The following is a 21,283-nucleotide window of genomic DNA, read 5'->3' on the forward strand; positions in this document are numbered from 1 at the left end:
AATACCCACCTATTAGGTCAGGTGTTTGTTCCCTCCTATACCGTGCTCCTTTTGTGACTGTGCACATTAATGTTATTTTGCTGCAAAAATCATGTAATCATTAAAACAGGATTGTGATTCAAACCATTGTGCGTTCTGAAATCACAGGTGAAAAATGGCATTTTTTACCTGCATAACAGAAGTCATTGCATTTTTGCAAGAGAGAGATTTGATAATTGTGAGATGTGATAGAGTCCATTCTGTCCAGAGTGCTGAATTCACTTGTCTCAGAGGTGAATCTAAAATCACACCACTCTTCATCAATGGATCAACTAGCTAGTCTAGTGACCTGTTTGCAAAAGCTGACGTTCTCGCGTGGCAACACACACAAAATGCTGGAGGAGCTCAGCAGGCCAGGCAGCTTCTGTGGAAGAGTACAGTCGATGTTTCAGGCCGAGACCCTTCAACAGGACTGGAGAAAGAAAGATGAGGAGTCAGAGTTGGAAAGTGGGGGGTTGGGGGGTGGGGAGGAGAGAAACACCAGCTGACAGGTAAAACCGGGAGGTGGGGAGAAGAGCTGGGAAGTTGATTTGTGAAAGAGCTACAGGGCTGAAGAAGAGGAAATCTAATCGGAGAGGACAGAAAGAAAGAAAAGGGGGCAATGTCCCCCCCACCTCCTTCACCATTCCTCATCCCTTTTTCCCTCTCTATCTTCTTGTCTGCCCACTGCCTCCCTATGGTGCTCCTCCCCGTTTTTATCTTCCATGTCCTTTTGTCCTCTCCTATCATATTTGCCCTTCTCCAGCCCTGTGTCTCTTTGATCAATCAACTTCCCAGCTCTTTACTGCACCCCTCCCTCACCTTCTAACTCAGACTCCTCATCGTTTTTTTTCTCCAGTCCTGCTGAAGGGTCTTAGCCTGAAACATCAACTGTTTACTCTTTTCCATAGAAGCTGCCTGACCTGCTGAGTTTCTGCAGCATTTTGTGTGTGTTGCTTGATTCCCAGCATCGGCAGATTTCTCTTGTTTATGATTAGGAGGAGTCATAGTATTCTTGATGGCCCTTTGTAATTCATCTAGTTCTAGTTATAGTGTGTGACTTTAGTTTCCACAGAAATTCCCCTTGTATGTGCAGAATTACAGTGCACTTGGTTGTTCATTTTTAAATATTGCAAGATTGTATATCTTTGTCCAATGTTATAGTTAGTTATTAAAATCCTGAGTAAAACTTTGGGAGAACTTGATCTAAATGAAAGGATATATTAATGTATCAAAGGAACATTTTGTCAAATGTGATGTATAAAAAGATGAAATCCAATTAACAAATACATAGCTTACTACTTTAAAAAGTTAATTTATAATTTCATAATCAGCATGAACTCTGCAAATGATAATTATTCAAAGTATTTTTGTAGGGTCGTATGAAGATGGAGTTTTTCATGTAAATGGATTTGGATTTCCACCTACTGAACCTTCCGCTGTTACAAGGTAAGTTTTGTCACATATTTTCCAGAAAGTAATTGCTTCAAGGTATTTACTGAATTTCAATCTCTTAATTGAATAAAACTTAACATAATTTCTAAGATATTAACTATTGATGAGCTCATACCAGTAATGCATATATTAAGAGCAGCACATCAAAATTGGTGCTCTGGAAGATCAGAGAGGTAATCTATGCTGAGAAAGATGGGAAAGATCTTAATGGATTTGCTTTGCTTCTGTATTAACTCAGGAGATGGACATGGAACCTATAGGTGAGGCAAATCAGCAGTGAGGTGATGGACCCTATAGATTACAGAGGAGGGGTTATTTGCTGTCCTGAGGCAAATTAGGGTGGATAAATCCCCAGGGCTTGACAAGTGTTCCCTCGAACCTAGTGGAGGCTAGTACAGAAATCGCGGGAGCCCTAGCAGATATTTAAAACATTTAAGGATATTTAAAACATCCTCAGCCACAGGTGAGGTGCCATATGATTGGAGAATAGCTGATATTGTTCCATTGTTTAAGAAAGGTTCTAAGAATAAGCCAGGTAATTATAGGCCAGTGTGCCTGTCATCAGTAGTGGGTAAGTTATTTGAATGTATTCTAAGGAACTGGATATATAAGTATTTGGATTGGCGGGGACTGATTAAGGACAGTCAACGTGGCTTTGTGCATGGTAGGTTGTATCTAACCAATCTTATAAAGTTTTTTGAGGAAGTTACCAGGAAAGTTGATGAAGGCAATGCAGTGGATGTTGTCCACGTGGACTTTTAGCAAGTCCTTTGACAAAGTCCCACAGGAGAGGTTGTTCAAGAAGGATAGTCACTTGGAATTCATGATAAGATAGTAAATTAGGTGAGACTTTGGCTTTGCAGGAGAAGGCAGAGGGGTAGTAGATGGTTGCCACTCTGACTAGATGACTGTGACTAGTTGTGTGCCACAAGAGCTGGTGTTGAGCCCGTTATTGTTTGTCATCTCTATCAACGATCTGGATAATAATATGGTTAACTGGATCAGCAAATTTGCGATTGATGGCCAGATTGAAAGTGCAGTGGACATCAAGGAAGACCATCAAAGCTTGCAGTAGGATCTGGACCAGCTGGAAAATTGGCAGATGGAATTTAATGTGACAAGTTTGAGGTGTTGCACTTTGGGAGGACCAACCAGGGTAGATCTTACATGGTGAGCGGTCGGGCATTCTGAGGAATGCTATGGAACAGAGGGATCTGGGAATACGGATCCATAATCCTTGAAAGTAGCATCACAGGTAGAGAGGGTCATAAAGCTTTTGGCACATTGGCCTTCATAAATCAAAGTATTGACTACAGGAGTCGGGATGTTATGTTGAAGTCATATAAGATGTCGGTGAGGCCTAATTTGAAGTATGTGTACAGTTTTGGTTTCTTACCTATAGGAAAGATGTAAATAAGATTGAAAGAGTGCAGAGAAAATTTATGAGGAAGTTGCTGGGACTTGAGGACCTGATTTATAGAGGAAGGTTGAATAGGTTAGGACTTTATTCCCTGGAAAGTCGAAGACTGAGGGGCAATTCAATAGAGGTATACAAAATTATGAGGGATATAGATAGAATAAATGCAAGCCTGCTTTTTCTACTGAGGTCACGGGTTAAGGGTGAAAAGAGAAATGCTTAAGGGGAACATGAGGTGAAACTTCTTGTCTCAGAGTCATGACTGTCCTCTATTTCTCCTCTATCCTGGCAATTGTACTTGAGCTCTGCAACAATGGAAGTTGATTTTGTTGAAAAGTGATTCGCTTAGGGTGAAAATAATCCTCATTCTCCCTATTTGCAAATTCATGCTATTTGAAACTAAGTTTAAGAAAATGAGCATTCATGGCTGGCCTTCATTACAATTATCCAGGCAGTTACAGTGCAATATTACTGATGACTTGTCATGTTCTAAATTACAGAGCTTATTATGGCAACATCAATTTTTTTGGTGGTCCTTCTGCTACATCAGTGAAATCTTCTGCGAAATTAAAGCAATTGGAGGAAGAAAATGAAGATGCCATGTTTGTTTTTGTATCTGATTTGTGGCTGGATCAGGCGGAAGTTCTTGAAAAACTTCACATGATGTTTTCAGGTTTTTTAATTTAACCTCCTCTGTTTAACTGGGGCTGATAATGTATATATTCATGGATTTGTTGGGCATAGGTGCTGAGTTTATGTAACTTTCTTTTGAGTAGAAACGTCTTGGTTGATGTCAATCCTGTAATCCATTTGTAATTTGGCTTACGGAGATCTTTTAAGAAAACAGGCTTGTCGATGTAATCTTTAGGTTCCAAACTAAACCCTACATTTACCAATAGTAATGTAATATGAATATTTATTGATTGGATGCTTAGAAATAAAAAAATATTAACTATTTAAAAAAAGTTAGCTTAGGCATTTCTACCATTTAGTTATTAGTACTGTTAACAATGATATAAAAAAGAACATGCTTTGTAAGGCATTATACTTTGGGCTGTAGTATAAATGAAACAGACACTTGTACTCTGCTTTGCAGGTTACTCATCCATGCCACCCACTTGTTTCATCTTCTGTGGTAATTTTTCCTCTGCTCCATACGGAAAAAATCAGATCAAAGCTCTAACAGGTAAAGAACAATCAGTAAATCTATTACTTGAATTCTTACTTTGAACACTGTCTTGATTATTTATTTCCTTACATTTTCAGAATCACTGAAAACCCTTTCAGATATTATCTGTGAATACCCCAATATCCATAAAAAGTAAGTGCTCCAGGCTTGACCTGACTTCTGTTTAATCATCAAAATTATTGTTGACAGTGAAAATACCACAGTGGACAGAGGAACTAATTTAATCTTCAAAAGAGGTTGATGTGAAGACGACTTCTTATGCACTTTCACTTGCTTTTTAGCATTTGTATAAATGTAATAAACTGACAGTGCTGCTTACTCAGACTACAGTGATTGCCAGATTGTATTTGCACGTGAGCATTCAGTTTCAGTAACCCGAGAGCATGCTCCCCATTAATGACTGCCTATTCCATATTACACTTCTCACTTACAATGAGATGGGGAATTGGGGAAACTACTGACAAATGAAAACCATTATACTCAACCATTCCATTTATGGTGAACGGTTGGAGGAGACTATATGCAGAGTTGAAAGTATGAAGGAATTTGAAGAACTGGAAGACCAGATCCATTGTAGTTTAGTGAAAACAGCAGAGGTAGATGATCATAACTTCATGCAGATTGTGTTATATGCAGCCCAGTCTTCAATAAGGTGAACAATAAAGGGGTAGTATGCACAGAGCACTGGAATAATCAAAAGGAGAAGTTAAAAAGTTCTACTTAATGATTTTGGCTGCAGCATTCGGGCTCTCCATATAACTCAGGCTCTTGAGTCCTGGCAACACCCTTTTAAATCTTTTCTGCACTCTTTCCGATTTTACCACAGCTTTCCTATAACAGGGAGACCAAAATGAACACTGTACTCCACATATTGTATCACTGGTGACTAGTATAACTACAACATCATGTCCCAACTCCTTTACTCAGAGCCAAGACTGATGAAGGCCAGCGTGGTAAATGCCTTTTTCACCACCCTGTCTATTTGTGGTGCTGCTTTTAAAGTTCAAAGTAAATTTATTACCAAAGTATATGTATGTCATCTGAGATTCTTTTTCTTGCAGTAAATCCAAGAAACTTAACAGAATCAATAAAAGACCACATCCAACAGGACAGATTAATAATCAATGTGCAGAAGACAAAAAAAAGGAAATAGTAATAGATAAACAAACAAATATCGAGAACATGAGATGAAGAGTCCTTGAAAATGAGTCCATGAGTTGTGGAACAGTTCCTGTACCACCTTCCTGATGACAGCAGTAAGAAGAGCATGGATAGGGGTGGTGGAGTCCTTGATGATGGATGCTGCTTTCCTACTACAGCGCTCAGTGTAGATCTGCTCAGTGATGGGGAGGGCTTTACTCACCAGACACTGGGCCGTATCCACTACTTTTTGTAGGATTTTCTGTTCAAGGGCATTGTTTTTCTATACCAGGCAACCAGTCAATGTACTCTCCACCACATATATATAGAAGTTTGTTCAAGTTTTAGATGTCATGCTGAATCTTCGCAAACTGCTGAGGAAGTAGAGGGAGGCACTGACATGCCTTCTTCATGATTGCAACTACAAGTGCAAGAACAGGTTTGTGAACCCTTTGCGGTTATCTGGTTTTCTGCATTAATTACACAAAAAATTTGGTCTGATATTCATCTGAGTCACAATAATAGAAAAACACAATCTACCTGAACCAATAACACATAAACAATTGTACTTTTCATGTCTTTGTTGAACACGTTGTTTAATCATTCACAGTCCAGGCTGGAAAAAGTATGCAATCCCTTTTACTTAATAACTGGTATAACTTTTAGCAGTAATAACCTCCACCAAATATTTCCTGTAGCTGCTGATCAGACTTGCACAACAGCAAGGAGGAATTTTAGACCATTTCTCCATCCAAAGCCATTTCAGTTCATCAATATTTCTGTGATACCTTATGTGAACAGCTCTCTCGGGTTACGCCACTGCATCTCAATTGGGTTAAGGTCTGGACCCCGACTTGGCCGTTCCAAAACATGAATTTTCTTTTTAAACCTTTTCTGTTGTTGATTTACTTTTGTGTTTCAGATCATTGTTTTGTTGCATCATGCAACTTCCATTAAGCTTCAGGTAACAGTCCGCTACCTTGACATTCTCCTCAAAGATGTATTGATATTATTTTGAATTCATTGTTCCTTCAATGATTGCAAGCTGTTCTGGCCCTGAGGCAGTAAAGCAGCCCAAACCACGATGCTCCTTCCACCATACTTCACAGCTGGGATGAGGTTTTGGTGTTGGCGTGCAGTGCCCTTTTTCCTCCAAACATATCAGTGTGCATTTTTGCCAAGAAGTTCAACTTCTGTGTCACCTGTTGACAGAATGTTGTCCTAGAATCATTGTAGAACACCCAGGTTGTCTTTTGCAAACTTGAGACATGCAGCAATGTTTTTAGAGAGCAATGGTTTCTTCCGTGGTGTCCTTCCATGAACACTATTCTTGTTCATTGTTTTTCTTATAGTGGACACATGAACAGAGACTCTAGAAAGTTCTAGAGATTTTGCTGTTACCCTTGGGTTCTTTTTCACCTCCTTCAGCTTTTCATGTTGTGCTCTTGATGTGACCTTTGCAGGATGCCCACTCCTAGGGAGAGTAGCAACAGTACTGAGTTTCCTCCATTTGTAGGCAATTTCTCTCACTCTGGACTGATGAACACTTGGGTCTCTAGAAATGCTTTTGTAGCCTTTTCCAGCTTCATGCATCTCTACAATTCTTCTAAGATCTTCTGAAAGTTGTTTTGATCAAGCAATGGTGCACATAAACCAAACTCTCTTGAGAAGAGCAGGCTCTGTCAGTAACCTGACTTTGTGTGTCTTTTTTAATATTGAGCAGGGCACCTCTACAACCCACGCCTCCATCTCATCTCTGGTTGGAACACCTGATTCCAAATTGCTTTTGTAAAAGGCATTACCCCAGAGGTTCACATACTATTTTCAACCTAGACTGATTGTTTAAATGGTGTACTCAGTATCGATGAGAAGAAGTACAATTGTTTTTGTGTTATTAGTTTAGGCAGATTGTGTTTGTCTATTTTGTGACTTGAGTGAAGATGAGACCACATGTTATGAGTAATTATTGCAGAAAACCAGGTATAATTGCAAAGGGTTCACAAACTTTTTCTTGTAACTGTATGTTCTGGGCCCAGTGCTGATCCTATAACACTGAGAAATTTAAAGTTGCTGAGCCTTTTCACCTGATTCACCTGGTGAGGACTGGCTCACGGACCTCCAATTCCTTCCTCCTGAATTCAATAATCAGCTCAGCGGTCTTGCTAACGCTGAGGTTGTTGTTGTGGAACCACTCAGCTGCGTTTTCATCTTCCTATGTACTGATTCAGTCCATAACGGTGGTGTCATTGGCAAACTTAGATAGTTCAGTGGAATTGTGCATAACCTCACAGGCATGAGAATAAAGTCAGCAGAGTGGATGACATTATGATGCACCTGTACTGATGGAGATGTTGTTGCCAATCTGAACTGACTGGGGTCTGTGAGTGAGGAGATTGAGGATCTACTGGCACAAGAAGGTATTGAGGTGAAGGTCTTGGAGCTTATTGATTAGTTTTGAGTGCTTGATAGTATTGGATGCTGAGCTGTAGTCAGTAAAGAGCATCCAGATCTATGCACCTTTCCAATCTAGACGTACTATGGTTGAGTGAAGAGCCAATGAAATGGCATTTGCTGTGGACCTGAAGACAATTTGGAGCAGATCCAAGTCGCTCCTCAAGCAGGAATTGATATATGTTTCAGCACCAACCTCTCAAAGCACTTCACTACATTGGATGTAAGTGCTACTGGATGATAGTCATTGAGGCAGAGTATCATGTTCTTAGGCACTGGTAAAGTTGAAGCAGGTGGAGACCTCATACTGCCTAAGCAAGGGGTTAAAGATATCAGTGAACACCCTAGCCAGTTCACCAGCAAAAGTCAGGTCTTTAGTACTCGGCCAGGTACACTATTTGGACCAGACGATTTTGTGTGTTCACCCACCTGAAGGATGCTATCATGTTGACCTCAGACTGAAGTCACATGGTTATTGGGGGCTGTGGGAGTTCATGAAGGTTCCTCCATGTTTTGATGGTCAAAGTGAGCATAGAAGTGATTGAGCTTGTGGCAGCAAAGCTCTGCCACAGCCATTACCACTTCGGCTGTGAGTTTCAATGAACTATACGCTTGTACTGCTGAGCCCCTCTGTTCTATTATACTCCCTCATGCCTTATCAAACAAGCGCTCCTATGCTGGTTTGACTTTCCAGAATGAAACACCCCACACTTAATCTGGATATTTCTTCTCATCCTCTCACTTGTGAAATTGCTCTTCCCTTCTCTCAGTTCCTCCATCTCCGCTGCATCTGTTCCCAGGTTGAGGCTTTCCATTCTACAATATCTGAGATGTCCTTTGTTTTCCCAAGAGTGAGTTTTCCCTTCCACCATTGTTGGTGCCCAATTCAGCACTTCATTCTCCATAACTTCTGCTGTCTCCAGTGTGATCCCATTACTATGGACATCTTCCCTCCCGCCCACTGCCCCTCTGCTTTCTGTGACACAAATTACACCTCCCTCACCAGCATTCAGGGTCATCAACAGTCCATCCGGATGAGGCAACACACTTGCGAGTCTGTTGGAATTATTTACTGTATACGGTACTCTTCGTGTGGTCTCTTCCATGTTGGTGAGACCTTCTGTCCATCGTAAAAGGTAGGATCTCCCAATGGCAACCAGCTTTAATTTGACTTCCCATTCCCATTCTGACATGTCTGTCTATGACCTTCTGTACTTCCACAATGAGGTCAAACTAAAGTTGGAAGAGCAACACCTTGTATTCTGTCTAGGTAGCCTGCAACCTGATGGCATGAACATTGATGGTACAGTAATTACTCCGCCTTCCCCCTTCTCTCTCTTTGTTCATTCTCCATTCTGGTAGCTCTCTTACTCCTTCTCCTCACCTCCCTCCGCTTCCCCTCTTCCTTCCCTTTCTTCCATGGTTCATGTTTCTCCTATTAGATTCCTTCTTTACCCCTTTACATACCTCTTCCACCTATCATCTCTGAGCTTCTTACTTCATTCCCCCCTCCTTCCCTACCCACCTACCTTCCCCCTCACCTGGTCTCACCTATCACCTTCAATTTGTACTCCTTTCCCCCCCCCCCCCCACACCTTCTTATTCTGGTTCTGCCCCCTTCTTTTTCAGTACTGATGAACTGTCTTGGCCCAACATGTCAACAGTTTATTCCCCTCCATAGATGTTGCTTGACTTGCTGTTCCTTTAGCATTTTGTGTGTTTTTCTGTATTGAAATCCATATGCCACTCCTCGCCCACTTCCCTGACTGATCAAGATTCCCTTGTAAAACTACAATAGCCTTCTTCTCTATCAACAACACCTAATTTTGTGGACTTGCTGATCAAGCCTTGTGAATTTGCATCCAAATCATTTATACGAATAACAAGTGTTCCAACACACCCCTATTCACTGGCCTTCATTCTGAGAAACGACTTTCAACCACCACTTCAAAAGCCTTCAAAAGGTTCATCAAAAGCACTTTCCATGTACAAAGCCATGTTGGCTCCTAATCAGACTATCTATCTAAATACTGATAGATCCTGTCCTTCAGAATTCCCTCCAGTAACTTCCCCACTACTAATGTCAGGCTGACCGGCCTGTTCCCTAACTCGTCGTCGTTACCTTCAATAAACGATGGAACAACGTTATCTACCTCTCAGTCTTCGGGAATATCACCAGTAGCTAAAGATTAAGCAAACATCTCCACAAGGACGAATGCAGCCCTGCTGATCTTTAAGGGGGACTAACTCTTTCCTGAGCCATCTTTTTTAATGTAGCTATAGAAGTCTTGAGATTTTCCTTAACCTTACCTGCCAGATCCATTTCCCATTACATTTCTCTGTTAGGAGTATTCTTAATCTTTTTCATTCAATCCTGACCTCCTAAACCCAACATATACTTGTTTTTCTTTTGTGACCAGGGCCTCAATACCTCTCGTCAGTCAAGGTTCCCTAAATGTGCAAGGTCTCTCCTTCACCCGAATAGGAACATGTGTCTAGAATCAGAGGTTACAGGTTCAAAACAAGGAGCCAACCATTCAGGTTGCGGGAAAGAAGAAATTTCTTCACTCGGAATAGTGAATTTTGGGAATTCTCTTGAGATCTGGAAGCTCATTGCTCCTATATTCCAGACAGAGATTAACTGATCTTTTCAGATATTGAAGGGATTAAGAGTCAGTATAGGAAAGTCATAATGAGGTAAAAGATCAGCCACAATCTTATGAAATGACTGCACTTACACTAAAAGTCTAATGGCCAACTTCTGAGTTTATTTCTTGGGTTGGATTGTGAGACAGAAAAGGATGCGAAATGTTTCCAAATTGATGAATGGGATCTGATCTGGGACTAGGGCAAAGGTCGGAATGAGGCCAGTCTTCATAAAGAGAAAAGAAAAATTTTAAATTTGGCATGTGGGCAAGCCAGTGAAAGACCATGAAATGGATGATGCATAGGATAGGATTCTAAGTTGCAGATTTTTTGGATGGGGTTTGGGTCTGAAATCACTTGACAATACAAGAAAGTTGATGTAACAGCAACAGTAGGATTGGGATTAAAAAGAGAAGTGTTTTGATGTCAAGGGCAGCTAACTTGTGCAACGTTTTGAGTTTCAGTCTGAATGAATAGTTGCAATGTGGCAGTTATTTGTTCAAATGTAAAGTATTTGTGGAATAGCATGATTTGGATCTTGACAGCATTAAGGAAAATAAATTTAAACTCATTGAGATGTTGTGTCAGACTTCTGGTTCTTCAATAGAGCATAGAAAAATACAACACTGGAATAGAGCATTTGTCCTCAATATTGTGCCAATCCTGCTGTCGGTTTATACTAAGTGCCTTTGTCGTGTGTGTTATCCATATCCCTCCATTCTGTTTATATTTGTGTGCCAATCCAAAAGCTTGTTAAACTCTACAAACTACCTGCTGTCACTGCTGTCCTGAGTAACCAGTTGTAAACAGTTTTTGTTTTAAATGCTGACACCTCACCACATAGGACAAGCTGTCAGGTAGGAGGTACAGAAGCCTGAAGGCACACACTCAGTGATGTAGGAACCACTTCTTTCCTTCTGCTATCCAATTCCTGAAAGGTAATTGAACTCATGAGGACTATCTCACTACTTCTTTGTATCCTATTTTTGCACTACTTAAACCTGATTCTGACCTTTAAACTTACCCCCTCTAACCTCAAAAGTATTTGTTGTGGTGTATAAGAGTTTACCCTATCTATCCCTCTCAGAATTTCGAAAACCTCTGTCAGGTCTTCCTTTAGGCCTCAATGCTGTGAAAACATTAAAAAATGGTAACATTTCAGATGTGGTTCTGAAAAAAGGTCCTCTGCCTGAACTATTATACTTACACTGTATCTTGTACTGTAGATACTGCCTGCTAATTGTTTGTAGCATTTTCTGTTTTTATTATAATGAAACTCTTGACATTTTTAATGAAAATTTTTAGTTTGGGGCTCTTCATCGTTCTTCAAAATGTAGAATATTTTACTTCACGTCAATTTGTATATTAAGGATATTTTAGAAGATCTCTAAAAACATTATTCATATTGTTTTTTATATTATAGTTAACAATAAATCTAAGTATTTTTCTTCTATCAATTTGCAGCAGCCGCTTTGTTTTCGTTCCTGGTCCGGAAGATCCAGGTCCAAGTTCTATCTTACCCAGGTAATCACTGGTTTTTCACATTTTTTTCAGTCTGACACCACAGTTCTTGGTGTTCCCAGTTTTGCTACTGCTTTTAATACCCATCCATTAGCTCAGCAGTGATGATGGGACTGAATGAATTCACAGCATTGCTGTCTGTTCTCAAACAGCATTATTGCTTCAGTCATCTGTATACTTTCCTGTGACAATTCATTCTTATTCTTGCCTTTCCAGTATTGCCTCGGCTTTCCTTCATTTCTTGTTCTGTTTTGTATGCAGAGTCATGAAAGGCATTCTACCTTTTTTTATTCCCATTCTTGAAATAGCCCAGATAGTCTTTTTATATTTTGACCTTTCCACTTAATCTCTAAAATGCTCTTGAAGGTGTTGAATTGAATGTACAGTAAAACATGATTGCCTTCAGTCCCTCAATGAAGGATTATTTTAATAGCTTCTCTTCATTTCTTTAAGACCTCCACTAGCTAACTACATTACAGAAGAGTTCAGTAAGAGAGTTCCATATTCTGTATTTACTACAAATCCCTGCAGGTAAACTTTCTCTATATATATATACATATATATCAGAATTTTACAGTGTGTTTGCCTTTTTGTTCAATAGCTTTTCACAGGAAAAATCAGACTTACTATGTGTTCATCATTTTTAGGATTCAGTACTGCACACAGGAGATTATAATTTTTCGTGAGGATCTGGTTAACAAGATGTGTAGAAATTGCATCCGATTTCCTAACAGTAATTTGGATATTCCAAACCATGTGAGTTAATCCTTTTCTAATGGAGTTAATGCTTATTGTATTTATTATCTTTGGTTATGACTGTAATCAGACCTTTCAATCCCATGATCCAAAGCACAGTGGTGTAGGTGTTAGCTTAACACTTTACAGCACCACTGATTGGCGTTCAATTCATGCTGCTGTCTGTCAGCATTTTCGTATGTTCTTGCTGTGACCAAGTGGGTATCTTCTGTGTGCTCCAGTTTCCTTCACATTCCAAAGACATAAGTTTTGGGCATGCTATTGAAACATAGAAAGCCTACAGCACAATACAAGCCTTTCGGCCCACAAAGTTGTGCTGAACATGTCTCTACCGTAGAAATTGCTAGGCTTATCCATAGCCCTCTATTTTTCTAAGCTCTATGTACCTATCCAAAAGTCTCTTAAAAGACCATATCATATCCGCCTCCACCACAGTTGCCGGCAGTCCATTCCACGCACTCACCACTCTCTGAGTAAAAAAAAACTTACTCCTGACATCTCCTCTGTACCTACTGCCCAGCACCTTAAACCTGTGTCCTCTTGAGGCAACCATTTCAACCCTGGGGGAAAAAGCCTCTGACTATCCACATGATCAATGCCCCTCATCATCTTATACACCTCTATCAGGTCACCTCTCATCCCCCATCGCTCCAAGGAGAAAAGGCCGAGTTCACTGAACCTATTCTCATAAGGCATGCTCCCCAATCCAGGCAACATCCTTGTAAATCTCCTCTGCACCCTTTCTATGGCTTCCGCATCCTTCCTGTAGTGAGGCAACTACGCTGACACTTGCAGGCTGCCTCCAGCACAGTCGGACTATGGTTGTGACGTAAACGACACATTTCATTGTACGCTTTGATGTTCCAATATATATGTGACAGGATGCTTAATTATTGAAAACCACTGTGCAGACAGTGTTCATGGAAATAACCTGGTGCCATTCCCTTTTCTCAGTTCCTTGGCTTCTGCTGCATCTGTTACCAGGATGAGGCTTTCCAGAACATCTCTCCTCCTTATTCAAAGAACAGCGTTTCCCTTCCCCCACCTTTGATGCTGCCCTCACACACATCTCCACCATTTTCCAGACAATTACCCTCACCCCATCTTCCTGTCGCCTTAACAGGGATAGAGTTCCTCTTGTCCTTGCCCACCATCCCATCATAAGCCTCCACATCCAATACATCCTTCCTTATCCCCCACCACACTTTCCGCTTTTTATGGGGGTTGCCCTCTCAGTGATTCCCTTGTCTAATTTGTTCCTCCTGGCACTTAGGACCACAAGCAGAAGAAGTGCTACTCCTGCCCATTCACCTCCTCCCTCATCTCCATTTGCGGCCCCAAATAGTCATTCCAGGTGAGACAGTGCTTCACTACCAATCTGTTGAGGTTGTCTTCTGTGTCTGGTGCTCCTGAGGTGGCCTCCTCTACATTAATGAGACCCGACATAGATTGGGGGACTGCTTTGTCAAGCACCTTTGCTCCATCTGCAAACAAGCAGGATTTCCTGGTGGCCAAACATTTTAATTCCAGTCCCCATTCCCATTCTAACATGTTGGTCCATGGCCTCCTCCTGTATGCCCTCTCATCTACAATTGAAACACATGAACTTTGTCAGTGAAATTGCTTAGACAACTTGGTGTAATGTAAACCTTGGTGACTGCATTGTGAAAGGAAATTAAGAAAATGGAGAAGTTCCAAAGAAGATATACGAGAATACTAGATCAGGAAATGAGTATTTGGTTCTTTAGTTAAGATTTCTCTAGTAGAGACATGGGGAAACCCAATGTAATTTTTGTTTTAATTTCTGGTGTTTTAAGTATTAAATGAAATCAATTTATTCATTGGAGCAGAAAACTAATTTCATCTTTGCATCAGCACATTTCCTATTTTTGTATTTATGATGTTTTCTTGCATCCTCTATTCTCCCTTGATCCTTATGGTTAGTCATTGTACCTCTGTCAAGTTCCATTGAAAAGCCATTAGTTTTTCAAAAATAGTCATTCAAGGTATGTGGGCTGTGCAGGCTAAGCCAGCATCTAATTGTCCATCCGTGGCTATTCTTGAGAAGGTGATGGCGAACTGCAATCTTTGAGGTGGACAATGGATAGAATTCCAGGATTTTGACCCTGTGACTGTGAAGGAGGAGCAATATATTTCCAAGTCATGAAGCTGTATGGCTTGGAGGGCACCTTCTAGCTGGTGGTGTTCCAGTGCTTTTTGTTGCCCTTGTCCTTCTCGTGGAAGAAGTTATGGATTTGGAAGGTGCTAATCTGTCTTGACGAGTTGCTGAAGTGCACGCTGAAGATGGTACAAATTGCTAGTGTTTGAGAATGGATGCCTATCAAACGGACTGCCGTGTCCTACATCCAAGTGGACAGTACACCCTATCCTCGTTATATGTGTCTTCAGACAATGCAGATTCAGAGTTATGCGTTGAACCTATTTCTACCAACTTCTCCTTATATGCGTCCAAAACTCTCAGTTATGCGAGGCTGCTGGGATGAGAAGCACCGCTGTTCCGCCAATACAAGTCATGTGTACACGCCTCACAGTTTCACTCCCGCCAGTCTCGCATTGGTTTTGGCAGTGTGTGGATATGCGATCTAGCGCATTAAAGCGTCTTATGTCAAGTCCTGGGCCATCAGCTAAGCGACAGAGAACTGCTTTAACACTTGAAAAAAAGTTGGAAATTATAAACAGGGCGGCGTCAGGTGAAGGTAACACAGCTCTGGGATGCTACTTCGGCCTGGGTGAGTCCACAATCAGAAACATAAAGAAAAATGCTGAGGAAATAAAAAGTGCAGTGATTGATTCATCACAAGTGTCTTCAAAGATTGTTACCAAAGTGTGTAACCCGATTATGACAGAAACGGAGAAAATGTTGAGTTTGCACATTGAGCATGAAACGAAGAAAAACAACACTCAGTTCCGATCATCTTCGTGTGAAAGCTTTGGAAATTTAATGGTTGTCTTTGTTCAGAGGGGAGTGAGGAAGTGTCAAGTGATATCGTTAGCTCTAATGCAAGTAGGAGAAGTTTGTTAATTGTCACAGGCTTCACAACTTAGGTGTGCATGGTGAGTAAGCTAGTGCTGACCACGAAACTGCTTAACGCTACCCTTTGCAGTTGTGGGCTATGATAGCTGAGTTAGGCATCACACCAAAGCAGGTGTTTAATGCAGATGAGACCGGGCTTTTTTGGAAGCGTATGCCGAAACACACTTAAATAAGTAAGGATGAAAAGACGGCGTCAGGTTAACATTTTATGGTTTATTACGTTGAATATTACTTTAAATTGATGAAATATAATATGAATGTTGCCTTGTGGTTCTGCTTTTGTGTCGTATTGTTATGAAAATGTGAATTAATTACAGATAAAACATATTTAGGAAGCCGTCCAGAATACATCCCTATTTTCTCCATTTAAATAATTGTTCACATTATGCGGTTCCCATACTATGCATCGACTGCAAGGAACTTATCCCCCGCATATAACGAGGATAGGGTGTATTCCATCATACCCCTGATGAATCTTGTAGATGGTGGACAGGCTTTGGGGAGTTAAGAGGTGATTTGCTTGCTGCAGGATTCCTCCAGTCGAGTTTATTGTCATGTGCACACGTCTGAGTATGTACAAGTACAGAGGAAAGCTTAACTTACAGCAGCATCACAGGCACATTGCGACATATAAACAGCCTTTTCCTGTACACACACTGTACACGTCTACCCCAGTTCATTTCCTCAGACCTTAGCCTTAGTTTTGCTTTCCCCCTGCTGAATACATTCAACATTTTGCAATTTTATTTCTGGTTTGTAGGGACAAAATTGGTACTACTGTAGTTGTAAAAAATTTGGTCTGCAGTTGTGTCAAAGTATAACAAAAAATAGTTTTCTGGGACAGTACAAAAGTAACCCCTCTCTTTATTGTTATCTTTATAGTTTGTGAAGACCATCGTTGCACAAAGCCATCTGACACCACTGCCACTGTATGTTAGTCCAGTCTACTGGGCATATGATTATGCTCTTTGTGTGTACCCAGTACCAGACCTGCTTGTATTTGCTGACAAATATGATCCATTCAACATTGTCCATACAGACTGCATCTCTGTCAATCCTGTAAGCACTATTATGTAACATTCTTGCCATGTTTTACACAGAATTAAATTCTGGAAGTCTAACTGGTCAGAAGAATTGTTTAAAAATGTTAAAATTTCTTTCTAATGAGGTGAAAATTTGTTTCAATATAACTGGCAAAATATCTTGATGATTGTTGAGCATGAATATTTTAAAGAAAGCTATTTTGTCCACATTTATAATGCATGTTTCCTTCCTTAATTTTCCTTCCCCCTTATTTATGCTTATCCTTAGTTCATAATGATAACATTCTTTTCAGTGAGATTTTCAATCACAACAGCATAATTTGAGCAGTTAGCTTGTGGGGGTTAGGAGCTTAGAACTTTTGGGAAATGAAAGGTTGAGTCATTCACATACCATTTTGTTTACATTGAGTTGTCTGGAAGTAAATTTGAGGAAAGACGTAAAACAAAGGAAAGGATTGGAAAGGAGGATAATGAAAACCCAAGTAAACAGTTTTTAATGTTTTAAATTAAACATTTCCTCGATCTTTTCCTCTTTTTAAGTGTGTGTTTAAAATCACACTTAAATGACAATTGTTTTACTTATAACTGTACATCTTTCATGCAAGTTTATTTATTTTAAGGGCTCATTTCCACGCAGTGGTTTCTGCTTCAAGGTGTACTATCCCTCAAGTAAAACTGTGGAGGACAGGTAATAGAGAAACTGTTAAATATATTCTTCCTAGTGGCATTGGACATAGTGCAAGAAGGTTTTTAAAGTTAATGTAAAAGAATTTGTGAATATGTAACGTAAACCTGTAAATTATTTTGCTTAATACAAATGAAAGTCAAGTCTGCTTTGGATTCAGCTGCTGGATTTTAAGAGAAAGTGCACTTGACATCATCCCTTCCTGCCCTTGTACCTCTCCAAAGGCAGGTCTGCTGTTGCCTTGAAAGATATTGTCTTGTCTCCTATCCCAGTAATCCCCAGCTGTGATAGGTGATGTGCTATTGTCAAAAACAACTATTACGTAATCAACCAGAGGACTAGTCCGTGGCCTCATAAACCGTCTTCATCGTTTTATTATTGTGCCTGACCTTCATTGTAACTTAACTTCTGAGCCCTGCATAGTATCCATAATCCAGTGCTCTCCCATATAACCATATAACAATTACAGCACAGAAACAGGTAAGTTCGGCCCTTCTAGTCCGTGCCGACGTTTACACTCACATAGTCCCACTGACCCGCACTCAGCCCATAACCCTCCATTCCTTTCCTGTCCATATACCTATCCAATTTTACTTTAAATGACAATACCGAACATGCCTCTACCACTTCTACTGGAAGCTCATTCCACACAGAATGAGCAATAATGTGCAAACATTTGTTAGTCTTAAACATATCATTGATTGACCATTCCCAACTTGGAGTTAGGAAATAGCTATCACCTACTCCTAAAGGGCTGACCCATTTACTTCTACTGACTACTCCTAAATGGCAGCAGGCTGAGGGTAGCAGACACCAACAGAATCAACAAACTCATTTGTAAGACCAGTGATGTTGTGGGGGTGGAGCTGGACTCTCTGACGGTGGTGTCTGAAAAGAGGATGCTGTCCAAGTTGCATGTCATCTTGGACAATGTCTCCCATCCACTGGTTAGGCACAGGAGTACATTCAGCCAGAGACTCATTCCACCAAGGTGTAACACTGAGCGTCATAGGAAGTCATTCCTGCCTGTGGCCATCGAACTTTACAACTCCTCCCTTGGAGTGTCAGACACCCTGAGCCAATAGGCTGGTCCTGGACTAATTTCCACTTGGCATTATTTACTTATTATTTAATTATTTATGTTTTTATATTGCTTTATTTCTTCACTATTCTTGGTTGGTACGGCTGTAACGAAACCCAATTTCCCTCGGGATCAATAAAGTATGTCTGTCTGTCTGTCTGTTCTCCTGGGATTACAATCTCTTCTGTTGCAGACTTTTCCTGCCAACTTTATATAAAAAAAATCTGATAATGATATTTTATGCTAGGAATATAAGCTCCACATCTAATTACTTCTTTACATGCAGTATTGATGCTCAAGTTTCATGTATCATCTGGGAAGACGCATGTCCAGGTGATAAAGACCTCTGGCTACAAACCTTTGAAACAACATGGAGGAACCTGTGTCACACTGGGGAAATGGGGATGGGGGGAAAAATTCTGTGTAATTGGAAGTGGTTATCTGAAGTAACTAACTGTAATTATATTTGTGACTATTGATTATTCTATAATTAGTATATGAAATTCTGGAGCATACAATATCAGGTTTCCACAACTGTCAAAAAGTATACGGTCCATCTCTCTGACCCCACACTTTAGAGGATGACCGGCAGTCACTCTCCAGGAGACTCTAGCCCTTCTCATAACTGCTTCCCGTGTCTTTCTGTTTTCTCTGTTCCCCCCCCCCCCCCACACACTTCTCGGGGATTTTCCTCCCTATTGACCTGCAAATTACCACAAGTAACAGAAAGTATGCATTTTCTGCAATTTTTGCTCTGTCCGCAATTCAACAACAATATTTTTGCAGTTGCTGCAATTTAGCTACAGCCTTAGATCTAACAAAGAATAGATCATGATACTCTTGTTATACCTTGTGATTTTATTCAGCAGGTTCAGGCAGCTCCATAGAAATGAACAAACATTTCAGGCTGAGACCCATCTTCATGAAGAAGACTGTTCGTTAATTTCCATGGATGCTGACTAATCTGAGTTCCTCCAACATTTTGCAACATAGCAGAAATTTGTGTCTACGATTTTATTGGTTTTTTTTTCAAAACACTTCACTGACTAGATTTTCCTTTCTTTTCAGTAAACTTCAGAATCTTTGAGTGTGAATTTCAAGAGATTGGAAAAGTATGGACATTGCAGAACTATGTTTGCACATCAGCATCTGGAGATAATATTGATGATTTCATGTTTATTTGTATATATTTATATTGATGCTTTTTAAATAAATTAAATATTAGAATTTGTGCCTAAGTTTTTTTTGTGGATTATTGAGAACTCTCTTTACTTTTGTGAGCTTGGTGTAATCATTTTCCTTTAAAATTTCATTTTATTTTAATTGTGAACATTTTTCTTATTTAAATTATATAAATATTTTGCCCGTTTGTTGTGGTTTTAGTTTTTAAAAACTCTGTAATGCACAAAGAGAAAATCTGCAGATGCTGGAAATCCAAGCAACACACACAAAATGCTGGAGAAACTCAGCAGGCCAGGCAGATTCTATGAAGAGAGTACACTTGACACTTTGGCCTGAAGTGTCGACTGTACTGTTTTCCATAGATGCTGCTTGGCCTGCTGAGTTCCTCCAGCATTTTGTGTGTGTTGTCTGTAATCCATAAACTATATTTCCTATAATTACACTTAAAATAGTTAAAAATACTGATTAATGAGTAAAAAAACACTGAAACTTGTAAATGGCACAAATACGCTGTGTTCATAATATAGGTTTCACTTGACCAATTAAAGTGCTCTATTCTGAACTAAAGATTTTTTAAAGAAGTAATATTTGCAGCCTTTTCTGCTTTAAAAGAAGTTTTGTAGTTGAATTTTTCTTGACACTAAAGATGCTAGATTTCTCTATGAAAATTAACTTGTCTCAAATATCAGCTTCATTCAATCAAACAATACAATTTCAATAAATGGCCATCACTATTTCATAACCAATCATAGGTAAGTGCTATTTATTTAGGAAGCTATTTATTACAGGCAGTTCAACATATTGTTAGATGGATTTTAAATTAGTTCCTTAAACATACAAAACAGTTTTATAATTAGGTGCCAGTACAATAATAAGATTTATGGCTTTTCAACATGTATACTTCTACCCAAAAGATGCATCCTAATTTGGAGGCCTTACTGAAGATCTACAAATGAATGAAATTGTAGAAACTGTATAAAGATTAGTTCACTTGGACAGAAGCTAATTCTAAAGGTGGATTTTGTTCCTGGTGCAATATTTTCTAAGCTAAATCTTGATAAGTCAAAATGCACTGAAAATTTAAAAATATTTTGTGCTAAATTAAATTCCAAAAGTAACTATTAAACTGAAAATAAGTATTATAATATTGAATTTGATTCCAAAGTATATATCAGCAACTTAAAACTTGTTGATTTGATAAAGTTTCAGGAAACTGATGGTAACCTGCTGAATAAGTAGAGACTTAGATGGTGACAGATTTGTACTTTGATAATAAAGATACTTTGAACAGATGTCCAAAAAAGGACCACAATAGCTGTAAGGTTGTTACATGATCTTTTTTTAGTCTAAGGGATAAATGAATGTTTGAATAATTTTATAGATTGAGCCCAACTGCTGAATGCTTAGTATATGCTAATCTGCATGTAGATCATTTTCCTTTCCGTAACTTGAGTTACTTTGTGCTAGGCTCTGTCAGATTTTACCTCCCAGGAGATGAGCCAGGGTCTAACCAACCCATAGTACCTGCAGTAAACGACTTGAAGGGAGAAGTTGTTGCTTAGAGCTTGATTTCCAGCCAGAATCAGTGATCTTGTTTCCATATCATTGTGGTGCAGAGCCAGTTATACACTTTCTAACTGTATA

General features: G+C 39.7%; 1 protein-coding gene across 1 annotated transcript in view; it reads left to right on the forward strand.

Annotated features, from left to right (window-relative positions):
* The window catches only part of pole2 (polymerase (DNA directed), epsilon 2), a 42,780-nt gene extending 23,104 nt beyond the window's left edge, over positions 1-19,676 (forward strand). The window contains exons 10-19 of the mRNA XM_059959408.1: positions 1,395-1,467; positions 3,391-3,563; positions 3,987-4,076; positions 4,157-4,211; positions 11,781-11,840; positions 12,291-12,368; positions 12,485-12,593; positions 16,531-16,707; positions 17,312-17,379; positions 19,526-19,676. Of these exons, the coding sequence (XP_059815391.1) occupies positions 1,395-1,467; positions 3,391-3,563; positions 3,987-4,076; positions 4,157-4,211; positions 11,781-11,840; positions 12,291-12,368; positions 12,485-12,593; positions 16,531-16,707; positions 17,312-17,379; positions 19,526-19,544 (902 nt within the window). The 3' untranslated portion in view covers positions 19,545-19,676. The remainder of the gene's footprint in view (positions 1-1,394; positions 1,468-3,390; positions 3,564-3,986; positions 4,077-4,156; positions 4,212-11,780; positions 11,841-12,290; positions 12,369-12,484; positions 12,594-16,530; positions 16,708-17,311; positions 17,380-19,525) is intronic.
* Positions 19,677-21,283: the final 1,607 nt, after the last annotated feature.

The sequence above is a fragment of the Hypanus sabinus genome, chromosome 2, assembly GCF_030144855.1.
Source record: "Hypanus sabinus isolate sHypSab1 chromosome 2, sHypSab1.hap1, whole genome shotgun sequence".
NCBI classification, from domain to species: domain Eukaryota; kingdom Metazoa; phylum Chordata; class Chondrichthyes; order Myliobatiformes; family Dasyatidae; genus Hypanus; species Hypanus sabinus.